Source organism: Anastrepha obliqua, chromosome 2 (assembly GCF_027943255.1).
Source record: "Anastrepha obliqua isolate idAnaObli1 chromosome 2, idAnaObli1_1.0, whole genome shotgun sequence".
NCBI lineage: Eukaryota > Metazoa > Arthropoda > Insecta > Diptera > Tephritidae > Anastrepha > Anastrepha obliqua.
The window spans coordinates 116,392,049-116,407,239 of NC_072893.1; the positions used below are offsets into that span (position 1 = coordinate 116,392,049).

Sequence of the window (15,191 nt, forward strand, 5' to 3'; positions counted from 1 at the left end):
CGTAAATATGTTTGCACCCATATATGTATGTAAATATAATATATGTTTCTAAATGCTCGACAACCGCAGCTGCCTGTTCAAGGTTACTGTACATTAGGCCGGGTCGATTTGTGGGAAGGCAAAAAAATCGCCCATTGCTCTGTGAAAATCATATTCTAGAAAATTATATTCAGAAATCGTTTTAGAGGTATGGTTTCTTCGGCAAAATTTCTTATTTTGATCCCTAGAATACGATTTTCATAGAGCAATGAGCGATTTTTAAATCGACCCGCCCTACTGTACATGCAATGCTGTGCCTATGAATGCGCGCTGGATTTCTTGAGAAATTTTACCGTATGTTTTGCTATATACATATATCCGCATATATTTATACATATATAAATTCACAAATTTAAATTTGCTTATGCCATCCTTCTGTGTGCCTGGTAATGAAGCATTTTCTATACATACATATATATACGTATATCTTTTTTCTTCTTCTTTTCGCTTTCTGTCGCTTTTTCGTTTCATCGAGTCTCAAATCACTGCCAACGATTCTAAAGAAGTTTTCACTTCAAAAACAATAATTATATCAATAAGTTAATCAATTATATATTCGCCGTTGCTGTTTACAACAACTCCCCACCTCTCGACCAATTGGTTGATGTCGTCCCGCCAAAAATCGCCTGGTCTGGTGTCAAAGAAATTGTTGAGCCAGTTTTTAAGAAGTTCTTTGTTAAGATAAGGAGCGGAAAAGATGTTAATTCGAGCTCTTTGAGTGTCGGTCTTGGTGTCTGGTGTTGTCGTGAATAAGTATGGTTTGAACATGTCGATCAGGTCTTTTCAGTCGAATAGCACCATTCACGCGTTGTAGTTGGCGAACATTTCCCAGTGCATCGTGGCCTCCCAGTCCCATCAAACACATATCATGATCTTCTTTGGATGAAGATCCGGCGTCACTCTCGGTTTTGGCGTATCTCCTGAGCCACCCACTCCTTTCTTTGCTACATATTGATGTATAGGCACCATTTCTTATCTCCCGTCACCATTTCCGGCCTTGTGTTGCTCGTTGGCGGGCGAGATGCTGAGAAGCAATTCGAAGAAGGCGACTTTCTTCGTTTTTTTCGTGGAGCTCGTGAGGCACTCGGGCTACCAATTTTTTGGTAAATCAAATTGAATGAAGGTGATTGAGAATACTTTTATGATCGCAGTTGTTTTTTCCCGAAAATTGACGACTAGTTTGGCGACCTTCTCTTTCAAAAGTGATTTGAGATGTTCCTCACCGCATTCAGAAGACCTTCCGTGCGGCGCGTGTCATCGACGTCAAAGTCGCCACTTTGAACTTTGCAAACCATTTACGTACTCTAGACTCGCCTATGACACCTTCTCCATATACGTCGCAAATGTCCCGGGCTGCTTCGGCAGCTTTTCACCTCAATGAAAAACAAAGAAGAGTAGGTGTCGAAAATGTTAATTTTTGTCTCCTGGCTATTCCATTTCTGAGCCTCAAAACTAATAAAAAATGCAATAACTCAAAAATACAATTAGCATAGTTTTGTAGTGCAGAAAGAGTTCTACCGAATGTATACTTACTTATTCCCCAACCCAATATATCAATATATCATACACTCGTAAAAAAAAGTTGCAAATTGAAACTTTGAATAGATGGCATCTTGTATTCTATCATCTGCTAAGCAGTGTTGCCCAACACCTAACGCATTCGTATTTTTCGCATACAGATAGCGCTATCTAATCGGACTACGGCCAACTCTCCAAAGCCGATCATAAATCAACAATGTATCGATGTTCTCCGGGCTCAACATCGATCTTTATGAACGATACATCGCTGTTTATAAACATTTGCATTCCTAGTCATCTACGCATAAAGTTGACAACGCTCAAAGCGCTTGGAAAGGAATGTTAAGGAAACTATTATATTGAAGTGAGTTAGTTGATTGGTGTTCAATATGAAATGCGAACTTTGCGACTCAGGCGAACGTGACGAAGTTCAATATGGCGAATTTTTCATTGAACACTGTAAAGCTGTGCATATGAATTGTTTGGTTAGTATTTGTATTCATAAATCGCCGAGTTATTTGTGGAATTAATCAAGTGTACTATATTCTGTTATTCTTGCATATTGTGTTGCGGATATGTAATCAAGACGAATCTATAAATATGTATGTCTTCGCCTTTCGGGGACTCCCGGTTTAGCGGGAAACAAGTGACGCTTGCAAAACACTCAAGTGTTGCCACTCAAACTAAAAATACAAAAACCATAACATGATTTCGTGGATCAGGAACTAATCTTGATGTTGGCTATCATATAGCATTTTTTTTGCATTTAATTTGCTGAAATAATTTTTTTTATCTGTTTCATGTTTCAGCTATTGTCTACTGGCTTGCAACGGAGGGGTTATAATGGTACTAACATTAACGGTTTTTTACTTAGTGATATTGCAAAGCAACGTCAATTGGCCTCTAAACACGTAAGTTGCAATAAAATAAACGCAATCATAAAAACAAACTTTGCTGTAGATTAGATTAGATTAAAAATTTCCAAATGAGAAGAATAGGAATCAATTATTTTAAAATATGTAATATTACTACATACAATGATGTTCAAAATAGTAGCACGCGATTTATTACTGAGCTTTGAATATTTTCTTTTTTAATTTTAAAATTTTTTATTTTTTTATTGTATAAAAATGTTTATTTAATTTTTTTACACAAATTTTTATTTTTATTTGTTTTTATTTATATTACTATTATTTTTATTATTTAATTTAATTTTATTTTATTTTAAAAAGCTTACATGACAATAAAATTATTAGGTAAACTGAAGCAAACGCAGCGCTAGCAGCAGAGACTTTCAGCTGGCTGGTGACGTGTATTTGGTCAGTTACGACAGAGTAGATCCGTGTCCTTTAGAAATTTATAATTTTTTTTACATTATCTTCAGTGGCGTCTTTTGAAAGTAGAATAGATAGTGGTGATATGCCATTGAGAAAAATATTCTTCATACTACAACTACATATTACTACATACTACAAGAAGAAAACGCATGTCTACAAAAAAAAATTTTTTTTTTTGTAAGTATTTTATTTGCAATCTATCTTAAAATAATGATATTCAGCAAATTAGGTCTTATTATCTAATAGCAGCGGTAGTATTTGCACAAATGCAAAACTACTTATAAAATTACGATATTTGTTCTAATATTTGATCTTAAATGTATTAAATTTCAATTGTACTAATGAGTTGCTTATCTTCATATAGGAACTTATGTATTTTGTTTTTTATTTAGTGTTGATTAAATAATTTAATTCAGGAAAATTAGAGAAATGGCAAGTCTAAGATATGATTACGCTTCAGTCGTATTGTTTCATTACTTGAGTCTAATAAGCATATAGCATTCGTATTTACATGGTTTGACAGCCGTGCAAGATATCTGTTAGAAAAGTTTGGAATTTCACTCTTTACAAATGGGATATCTAAGTCCTTATGCATTGCTTCATTTGTGACGAACCAAGGGGCGTTAACAAGTGCACGCAAAGTTTTTGATTGGTAGCGTTGCAGGATTTCTATATTCGATTTGCTAGCAGTTCCCCAAAGCTGTATACCGTAGGTCCATACAGGCTTTAAAATAGCTTTATATAGTCTTATTTTGTTTTCAAAACTAAGCTGAGATTTACGACCAAGCAGCCAGTGCATTCGCTTGGTTTTATTTTTAAACTGCTCTTGTTTGGCCTTAATATGGGATTTCCAAGTAAGGCGTCGATCTAAATGCATTCCTAAATATGTCACCTTGGTATTCATTGGTATTACAGCATTATTTAAAAATATTCTAGGGCAGTTATCTTTTCTTAACGTAAAGGTGACATGGGTAGACTTGTCGGAGTTAACTTTGATCCTCCATTTATCAAGCCAAATTTCTAATATATTTAATTGGTTTTGCAGCAAAGAGGACGCTGTTGCAGGTGAATCGCTAGAAGCTATGAAGGCTGTATCGTCAGCGTAAGTAGCCACTTCAACTTCTTCTGTTATTGGCATGTCGGAAGTAAATATTGTGAATAGGACGGGGCCCAACACACTACCCTGGGGCACACCAGCGCTAATATTATATATTAAAATTAAAATAAAAAAAATCGACGTTTCTTTTGAGCTACTTTAAACTTGCACAATATTAAACAATTTTTTTTTTTATTTAGAGTTGGTTTTTGTTGTAGTAAGAACTACATTTTTTATGAAAAGAAGTGATGAAAATTTGTAATTTTTTTTTTTAATTTAGAGTTTGTTGTTGTAGGATGAACTACATATTTTATGAAAAGAAGTGGTTACGGTGGCCATTTTTTTTTTTTTTTTTTTTTTTTTTAATATAATTTTAATTAAATCCAAATTGACGATTTGATAAAAATTAAAATTACTAGTCGAAAATATTTACCTTTTTAATGGATTGCGAACCACTATTAAACTGCAATGAAACTTCTTTCGAGAAAGAGGTCTCGCATGTGAAAATATTTTAAGTAAATATCAGGTCAATCCATAAGTTCTTACGTTTTTTAAAGGTGGTTTTAAAATTATATATTTTCCTTCATTTTTTACAATGTCTTCCCAACGTTTAGGCAAATTATTGATTCCTTCTCAAAAAATTCTTTGTCCTTGGAGCCAAAATACGCTTCGATATCCCTTTTTATAGCTTCTTTTGAGGAGTAGTTCTTGTTACTCGTATGGGATTGAACCGGCCCATGGCAGCCGGTTCTACGTACCGGAATGACTCGGGGGTTTTTCCCGACCAAGGGCTGCCGCTCCAGTATACCAGCCCTGTCTACTGAAACACACATCATCCCACCCCTTACGTCACGGGAGCAAACTCTCGCAGCAATCCTGCTCCAAATGCTTCTCCTCGGGGCTGGAATTGAATCCAACCCTGGGCCAGTGGATTGCGCAGCAGGTCCAACGTCGACAACCCCACGCGTCCCTCACCCCCCGAATCACACAGACCTCACCGAGAAGCTTCAAGCTTCTCCAATTCAACTGTAACGGACTTACGAGTAAGGTCGACGAGATAGTTGACTTTATGAGCTGGCACAGTATTAAAATAGCTGCGGTCCAAGAAACAAAACTGCACGCTAGGTCATCTCTGATCACCAAGGATGGCTATAACGTGCACAGACACGATCGCGAGCGAGACAACGGTGGTGGCCTAGCGTTTATAGTCCACCACACTGTACAGTATCGTCTTATCGATGAAGGAATCGACCGCAGGGACAGCACCTTAGAATGTCAAGGCATAGCTGTCCGGTCAGGCGATTCCGAGCTTGAAATATTTAACATATAAATACCCCCTGTCACCAGCAGCTCGCCTGACCTAACAATAGCTAGCGCGGGTCTGATAAATAGCATAACGTGGCGACCTATGCTATCGCTTGCATCAGACCATTTAACTTTAGAAAAGCTAATTGGGCCGGCTTCACGGAATTCACCGAGGACACCTTCGCCGCTCTTCCCAAATCCATTGATGTGCGCGTAGGCGAACGCGCATTCCGCAAGGTGCTCACATCTGCTGCGGCTCGCTTCATTCCAGCTGGAAGCTATAAGGACATCCGTCCTCATTTCCCAGCCGAAGCAGCCAGTTTAGCAAACGAGCGTGACCACCTACGCCAGGCCAGGGATCTCAATTTGGAGATCCGGCAACTGGTTAACCAGCATAAGTGGACTAAATGGGTTGAGCACCTGAAGACCTGCAACCTCACCTCTGGGATGAGTAAGCTCTGGTCCACCGTTAGGTCCCTGTCAAACCCGACGAAGCACAACGACAAGGTGGCTATCACCTTCAACGGTTGTACTTCGTCGGACCCGAAGAGATGCGCGAGCTATTTTAGCCGGCTTTTCATACTGCATCCTCCGGGCGACAGAACCAAACGTCGTGCTACCACAAGGCTGCACAAACTGACGAACGACAGTGCGCCACTTACTTTCTCCGGTGATGAGGTTCAGGGGGCCATCAACAAGTCGAAATCATCGAAAGCCATTGGCCCTGACGGTTTAAACGCGCTGATGCTGAAGCATCTGGGTCCCCTGGGAGTAGGATTCCTCACGAGGGTTTTCAATCTGTCCATGGCCACTCTCATCATCCCTGACAAGTGGAAAGCAGGGAGAGTGGTCCCACTACTGAAACCTGGGAAACCTGCCAACCAAGGGGAGTCTTATCGGCCGATAACTCTCCTTTCCCCAGTAGTGAAGACACTTGGAGCCCTCCTACTCCCTCTCTATACGAAACACCTGGCCCCAGCCCCACATCAGCACGGTTTCCGACGAGTGCACAGCACCACCACTGCACTCACCGCCATAAACGCCCAGGTAAATCGCGGGCTTAACCAAAACCGCCTCTGCGAGAGGACTGTCCTAGTAGCGTTGGACTTACAAAAGGCTTTCGATACAGTCAGCCACTCCACGCTACTAGATGACATTTATCAGTCGACACTCCCGCCAGGGCTGAAGAGGTGGTCCGCGAACAATCTGAGCGGTCGGCACTCGTCAGTGATATTTCGAGATCAAACGTCAAAGCAGAGAAAGATTAAGCAACGTGTACCGCAGGGTGGTGTCCTTTCTCCCTTGCTGTTCAATTTCTACATCTCGAAGCTCCCCCAACCACCAGCGGGAGTTTCCCTGATCTCATACGCTGACGACTGCACGATAATGGCGTCGGGCAATGACATCGTTGGCCTGTGTTCCAAAGTGAACAACTGCCTCACCGACCTTTCTCGCTTTTACACTGCGAGGAATCTCCAACTCTCCCCACTAAGTCCACGGCGACCCTCTTTACCACCTGGACAAAGGAGGTCAAGCTGTCCCTTAAGGTTAAAGTCGATGATACACCAATTCCGACGGTAAATAACCCCAAAATTTTGGGTGTAACCTTTGACAGCTTGCTCTCCTTCTCTGCGCACACAACCGCAATTTCCACTAAAGTCCAAAATCGCAACAAAGTCCTCAAATCGCTGGCCGGCAGCACTTGGGGCAAAGACAAAGAACTGTTGCTTTCGACATTAAGGGCAATTGGCCGGCCGGTTCTAAACTATGCTGCGCCTGTCTGGTCGCCTGGAACTAGTGATTCGCAGTGGACAAAGCTACAGACTTGTCAAAATACCGCCATTCGGACAGCGACCGGGTGCCTCCTGATGTCACCCATCCAACACCTACATGACGAGGCACAAATGCTCCCAGTAGTGGAGCATAACAAACTGCTCAGCAAGCAGTTTCTGCTTGGATGTTACCGTAGGTTTCACCCCTGCAGACACTTGCTTGAGTCTGAGCCGCCTCCCACGCACGTCAGGAGACATCTCCTAGACTACGCTGACGAAATCCAGGACAAAACTGACCGCAACCTACTGGACCGGACAGTATTTAGACAGTCAATAAACGACATTCATCGGGAGACCGTTACCACCTTCATGAACTCCCGTCCTGTGAATGCCGTAATCGGAGTCCAACCACCACCTATTGCAGATGAAGAGCTCCAGCTTCCCCGTGAGACTCGTGTAACACTGGCACAACTACGTTCTGGATACTTTAGCAGGTTAAACTCCTACATATCCAGAATCGACCCCGACATACCAAACACATGTCCGGCATGTGAAGGTACCCCGCACGACACTAACCACCTCTTCACATGCCCCCTCAAACCGTCTCATCTAACCCCCCTCTCCCTCTGGACCCAACCTGTCGAAACAGCATGTTTCCTGGGCCTACCCCTAGATGAGCTAGACGAAGACGAACGATGATGTGCCTACACTGACAGGGCTACCTATGCTGTTAAAACAACAACAACAATCACAGGGTGCAATATCCGGAGAGTATGGTGGATGCGGCATTAGCTCCCATCCGAGCTCGTTCAGCTTGCCTAATATTGCGTTGTCGTGGTGAAGCAAAACTTTGCGTCTATTCAGTAAAGACGGTCGATTTTTTTAAGTGCCTCATTCAGGTTTGATAGCTAATGGGAATAATAATCAACAGTTATCGTTTGGTTTGGTTCCAGAAGTTCATAATAAACAATACCTGTCATATCCCACCAAATTGACAGGAGAATCTTCTTGGGGTGAAGGCCATCTCTAGGTGTCGGTTCTGGTGTTTCATCTTTATCTAACCATTGATGTTTGCGAACAGGATTATTGTAAAGGGCCCATTTTCATCACCAGTAACGATACAGTTAAAAAAACTTTAATTTTCAAGCCGTTGCAGCAGCTGAGAACACACATTCACTCTCTGCTGAAAGTTGCCAGCTTTGAAACCTTTCCCAACTGAACCAAGTGCCTGTTAACTGTTCCATGCCATGAATTTAACCTCTGAGCTATCATATCGACTGTTAAATTCGGCTCAGTTTCCACGAGTTCGAGCAAGGCGTCGGAGTTAAAGACTTCAGAACGACCAGCGCGCGGGGCGTCCTCCACGTCGCAGTTACCACTTCGGAATTTCGAAAACCACTTTTGCGCAGTCCTGACACTCACGGTATCCTCCCCATGAACAGTGTTTATTTCTGCAGCAGCAGTTGTTGCATTTTTACCACTTTTATAAAAAAACACAAAATATGCCTTCGAAGATTCCATTTTATTTTTTAACAACATGTGCTTCTATCCGCGATTAAAATCACTTATTGAATGCACAATATATCAAAAAAAATATAAATAGTTCCGTTATATTCCGCGAATCATTTTTTGTATGCAAAAATCGTACAATACAAAAGAGAAATTATGGGTAAAATACGCACGAACTTATGGACTGACCTGATATGTATGTTTGTGCAACATCAAAATTATTTAGCCCTCAAAAATCCCTTAATAATATCAAAATAAATTTAATCATATGGACATTGTGAAATTCTTAATATATGTAAATTGTTTGGTTTTTGAGCAACAAATCTGCGTTATTGCATTCTTGAAAAGTTCAAAATGAAAAATACAAAAATTACGAGGTACTATATTTTAACAAAACACGAAAATTAAAAAAACAAAAAACATTTAAAAAAAATTAAGCGTTTTGTAAATAAAATTATTCTTTTTTTTTTAATAAAATTAATTAATTAATATAATAAAATTAAATTATTATTTTTTTAAACTAAATTTTTTTTTATAATTTTTTTAAATTAAATTATTTTTTTTTTATTGTATAATTTTCTTTAATTAAATTATTATTTTTTTATAATTTTTTTAAATTATTATAAATTATTATTTTTTTATAATTTTTTTAAATTAAATTATTATTTTTATTTTAATTTTTTTTTTTTAATTTCATTTTTTTTTTAGTTTTTTTAAATAAATTTTTTTTATAATAAACCTAATTTTGTTTTTGTAAACAAATTTTACAATTTTATTTTATTTTTCTTGCAAATTAAGAATAACAATTTTTTTTTTTAAATTAATAAACATTTTTGCTTTTCTTCACCTTTTTTTAAACTGTCCGACACCCTTGCTCAAAATATGGCCTGCCTCTTTTCACTTCTGCTTTCGTAATCTTTGTCGCTTATGTTCCCAATTAAAATTGTTTCACACCGAACTCAAGCTGTGTTTTTCAAAGTTATTAATACGAAAATTTTGGATGTTAAAAAAGTTGGGAGTGCCAAATGTACTCAGATTAATCAATTATACATACATACCTATCCTCAAAAGTTGCTCTTCGCTGCCAATGTTCTTCAGATTCAAGTGATGTCCAAGATCAGAAGATCACTGATTTATTTGTGACAAAGCCGAACTTATGATTGCGTGACAAGATACGATTCGAGCACGTTTACGGGCAGAAGACTCCAAATTCCGGAGCACATTGAAAAAACCGCTGCTTTCACCATAACATTGAAAAAAGGCTTGCATGAATTAAGGCAAATTAAGAACTGAATTGGGTAAACGTAATATTCACACATGAATCTCTCTCTTGGGCGAAAAGTTGCATACGTCCGTTCTGGTGCACTGCTGATAATCGATAACTTCAACGAACTGTTAAGCATCCAGTAAAGGTTCTTGTTTGGTGCTGCTTCTCGGAAAAAGGATTTACCAAAAACCATTTTTACCGTAAGCTGTGAAGATGTTTGAAAGAACTAACCAACCTTGGAAGGCACGAAGAAGGCAACGACCCCGAACATCGAAGCCGAAGGGTGTGTAGAGTCGCCTGCTGCCATCCCTATTAGAAATGTTTGGTCAATAGTTAAGCAAATACTCAATAGAAACGAAGTATGGATGGTCAGACAGTTATCAAGCCAAATTCGGCAAGATTACCTTCAAAACTTGCGCAGAAATTAATTAAAAGTATGACTCGTGAATGTGAAGCCATTATAGCTAATGGTGGTGACTAAATTTTATTGAAATATTGCGTATAATAAATATTATATACACATGCACAATGCAGTTTGTTAGAGCCGAATGGGTCAAATAGTTTTTAAGTTATGGCGGTCACGCCTGGAACAGACGGTACATAGGTCCTGCGACAAACGATAGCACAACAACATTTTGGCCGGTTTTGACTATTTTGTCGTGAATTTGTTATATGTGAGGAAAATGCGTTATTGCGCAAGGAAGGAAAAATATTATCAAAAATCAACTGAATTTTTTAGCAACTTCAAATTTGCACTTTCTTATTTGTTAAAATTAAGTAAGTTTTAAAACTGTATACCAAACATGTTTCACAAATTCTAATTACAAGCCGTTTATTGTGATAAAACATGTATGGAATTTATTACATTTTTGCATCGTATAAAATTGTATTACATGGTGTTTGTTAAAAGTTATGATTTGAACTAAAAAAATTGTGTTCATTCTAAAACAAAAAAAATATTAATCAAAAGCTGTCAAAATATTGATGTGCTATACTGTCGCGGGGTGTGTGTAATGTAATTATTTACCATTTCTCTATTTTGTGTAGAAATGTCATTACTGCGACACAGGAGGGGCTAATATTGCTTGTTGGAGAGTAAATTGCGAACGATGGTTTCACCTGGTGTGTGGCGTTAAAAACGGAGCCCGAAATCAATTTGTCGCACCCTACCGTTCATATTGCAATAGACATATAAAGAAGCCCACCTATCGACCAAAGCCCAATGAAATCTGTTGTATTTGCTATGAAAATTTGTTCACTGAAATGAATCGCTTTAATGTGGTGGACATGTTGCGTGCTCCTTGTTGCCGTAATGGTTGGTTCCATAAATTCTGCTTACAGAAATATGCTCAAACAGCTGGCAATTCATGTAAATGTCCGCTATGCAACAACGTAGAGATTTTTAGGAGCTGTTTGCCATATTGGGGCGTTGCTATCTATAACACGTGAGAGCGAAAATGTTTTGTGAGTAACAATTTTAACTTTTAATTTTTTCAGCATTCCTGAATGGGAATTGAGTTCCAGTGCGCCTGAGAATGTTGACGAACGCCACATAGTGTGTGGTGCCATTACATGCATTAATCAGTTGGGACGCAGTCACAATAGTGCTTTAAATCCAATAAATACTTGCATTATATGCGAATATGTGTCGCAACATTTTTTGTGTGCAAGATATCCAGATTCGCCTTTTGTGTGTGACTTCTGTATACAAGTTGGAAGGTATACGCGTAATGATAGGAGTGAAGAACTCATTTTATATGAAAATGACAGTTATAACAATTCACAAGAATCAACTGATAGCACTAGCAAAGGTTTGTATGCTTACTTTCTCGTAACTTGTCAAGAGCCTGATTTTCGGGTCGAGTTTCACTGGTTAAATTTTAAACTAACTTTGAAGAAACTTAACCAGCTTTTTAGGACTGATTGAACTGTAGCAAATTTTTAAGCTGAGAGCTTAGGATCTAGTTTTTCCGTGCTTGTTTAACAGTGAATCTCTAAACAGAATTTAAGCCTGCACATTTTAGTGTTTAAACTTAGTTTAGCTGAAAAGTAGAGTTAAACTTACGGTAAAAAAAGGAATGGAAGGAAAAAACGAATTAACTTGGCAGAAGTAGTATTTTTCGCCTATAAATATAGAATGTACACCTGTACAATAAAGTTTTATCAGTTTTGACAATTTTTTTCCGTAGTTTTCACAATTTGTTTTTTACAATTTTCATATAATAAATTTTTTTTCTGACATGTTGATCATATTTTTTTTTTCATATAACGAATGCGCACCAAAGTTTTTCCCCCATTAGGTGGAAAAATGATCTAAAATCAACGAAAATTTTGAACCACAGGGAACTTGCACTTTATTAATTAATCATCCAGTTTTGGTTTTGATTATCTTACTCAATTAAAACAAAGGACTTTGAATGGTGAAAATCTTGATTTTGGTCTGTACGTTGATTTTGATGACGTCCATTGACCTCCATTGCCTTGTCTGAATGTATACTGTAGCTCTCAAGTTCACAGGTGTCAAATATGATTGCAAAAATTATAAATCATCCGATGGGGTGATTCATTTTTCGCCACCTTGTACTAATCTTATTTTTTGTAATTTTTCCTAACTTAAGGGGGTGGTAGGGTTTAGCGCTAAAAAAAAACACTTTTTTTTGAATTTTTTACAGAAATATGGCTTAAGATACTTTAATAAAATCAGTTGCATGTTATTGTACATCTTTTCAATAAGTTTTTAAAAAATATTAATAATAAAATATTGACAAATAAGCCCATGACAGACTTTTTTTGGAGATATGTTTTTCGAGAGGTGCTCTACTGTGCCAATCGGCATTCGTCGTAGAATCATCTGAAACTATATTAATATAAAAAAGTCGAATTTTTCAGTTAAAGTATGACGTAATGCCCCCCCTCCCCATTAATAAATTTTTGGTGGCAAAAAAACTTAAAACGAGCACTTTTGGCGAAAAATTTCGCCATATTTGTAAGTGAAAAACAACCTTAAAAAAAAAAAAGATAAAAAAAAAAACAGTAGGGGGGGGAGGTACTTTTGATTTTGAAAACGTGTGCCAAATTTGAAAAGAATCGGTTGAATAGTTTCGGAGTTGTGATTGGCACCGACTTTTAAGAAGTCGTTTCGGGAAAAACGCGTTTGAAAAAATGACTCTGAAAAATTATCGATGCTCCGCATTCGAGGTAGAATGCCTACAAAGGCTATGACTTTGAGAGTTCTGCTCCGATCCACTTAAAATTTTGACACAACATTCTTGAAATGATTTACTATAAGATGAGTGAAGAAAAAAAATTTCGATTTTGTGACCCTACCCCCCCCTTAACTCTATACATAAAAAAATAAACCCCGGTAGATGAAGACAAACAAATTTAATGGGCACGCTATAAAACTGCGACCCCCATTTTTTCTTCACTTCGATAAAAAAAAATTGTACAATAGTTTTGATGAAAATTTTTAGAATTTTGTAAAAGTTGTCAGAACTGCTCATACCATGTATTTATTATTTTGCTCATGAGTGTATGTATGTATTTGTAAATACATCTAAGAAAATACTATGAGGCTTTGGTTTCTATACAATAAACATATTTTTTAATATTAGTGCCTGTTTTTGAGTGCAAGTTTGATTTCATTTTATTTATTTATTTTTTTTTTCAATATAAATTTCCACAATTTAGAAGTGTTGTTCTGGCGTTAAACAATTCATGATGATTTGCCAAACCTTACTGAAATGAAAATGTGAGCACAGTTTGTCATTCTCAACTAAAAAAACCTCCCGCTATTACAGTATAAGGCATAACTTTCTTATGAATTTCTTTTAACCACTTGCGCGTCTATCTCCCAATAGATTTGCATTGGTTCATCTGGATCGCTGACAATGTGGTCTGTCACCCTTTTATCGTACTGCGACGGCAATGCCAAATTTACAACGCTTCCAAGCGCTATCATTTACAGCCATTTTCTTTGGTGCCGATCATAATGCAATTGTATCGTCAAAAAGATGTCATCTCATTTTGGAATGGTTTGGGCGAATGCCTGATTTGCCGCTGCTTTTCGTGGGTATTGGACAAGATCTTCTACTTTTCCATAGGTTTGTTCAAATAAACATTATTTCATATTAAAATCATAAAGTAATTTTTCTATTAAATATTACAGAAAAAGATAACTTCTTCGGCTATTTCTTCGTTAAGAGGTATGCAATAAATGAAGCGAATTTGAATTTAAATAATGGAAATTTGCATTTAAAGCATTAACGTCGCATTTATGGTTTTTCCTAATATCGAGTGCTTGGTGGCTACCGTAGCCGGTACGGATAAATTGCCTATTTCACAACGGTTGCTACCGTGGTTTTGCATTTTTGTTCCTTGCCTGTGTATGGAAATCGCAAAAGATATATTTGGGTAAATCCAATAAATATGAATATGAAATATTTTTCGTTTATAATTCATATACCTACTTTTAGAGAGCTCATTAGAAATCGGGTATGGGCGATTATGCGAAAATCAAATCAACAGTTGTTTCAACGAGGAGACGATGGAGTAGAAAATCAAAAGGCGGAGATTTGCACAAATCTTATCACGCGAATTATTACCGAAATTGTATTTTATCCGTTTGAAACGGTTTTAAGTCGCATTCAGATACAAGGCACCAACAGCATTATAGATAATCTTGATAATGGTAAAACTAAAGTGCTTATACAAAGTGATTATAAAGGGGCCGTCGATTGTTGCCGAACTATAGTAAAAAATGAGGGCTTCTCTGGGCTTTACAAAGGATTTGGTGCCTTAACTTTGCAGTTTGCTGCACATATTGTCATCGTAAAGATTGCGAACTGGATTTTTTAAAAACCACGCTCAATACAAATGCGTTCTGTACAAACTAGAACCATTAACTGACTACAAATATACAATGGATACGGCTTTTAAAACGATAATAAATAATAAAAAATAATTTTAATAAAATTGAAAGAAAAATGTATGCAAAACAATGAAGTGGAGGGTAGATGAGTGAAGTTAGAGGTGTTGTTGTTGTTGTAGCCCTGTCACTGTAGTGCATATCACCGGTCGTCTTCATCTAACTCATTTAAAGGTATGCGCAGGAAACTTGCTAGTTCGACAGGTTGGGTCCAGAGGGAGAGGGATGTTAGATTAGTGGGTTAAGTGGGGCATGTGGAAAGGTTAATGTCGTGCGGGGGGCCTTCACATGCATGTCATATGTTTAGTATGTCGGGGCCAATTCTGGATAAGTAGGAGTTTACCCTGGTACAATATCCAGAACGTAATTGTGGCAGGTGAAGTTAGAGCTCTTACTATTCGGTTAATCGAATATTCGAATG

At 37.7% G+C, this 15,191-nt stretch overlaps 1 protein-coding gene across 1 annotated transcript; it reads left to right on the forward strand.

The window, feature by feature from the left end:
- The first annotated feature begins 1,783 nt into the window (after positions 1-1,783).
- Positions 1,784-14,803, forward strand: LOC129239282 (uncharacterized). Its single transcript, XM_054874673.1, has 8 exons — positions 1,784-2,042; positions 2,367-2,468; positions 10,891-11,288; positions 11,341-11,654; positions 13,704-13,946; positions 14,012-14,048; positions 14,104-14,256; positions 14,319-14,803. The coding sequence occupies exons 1-8, from the start codon at positions 1,947-1,949 to the stop codon at positions 14,698-14,700; spliced, it is 1,725 nt and encodes a 574-aa protein (XP_054730648.1). The 5' UTR covers positions 1,784-1,946; the 3' UTR covers positions 14,701-14,803.
- Positions 14,804-15,191: the final 388 nt, after the last annotated feature.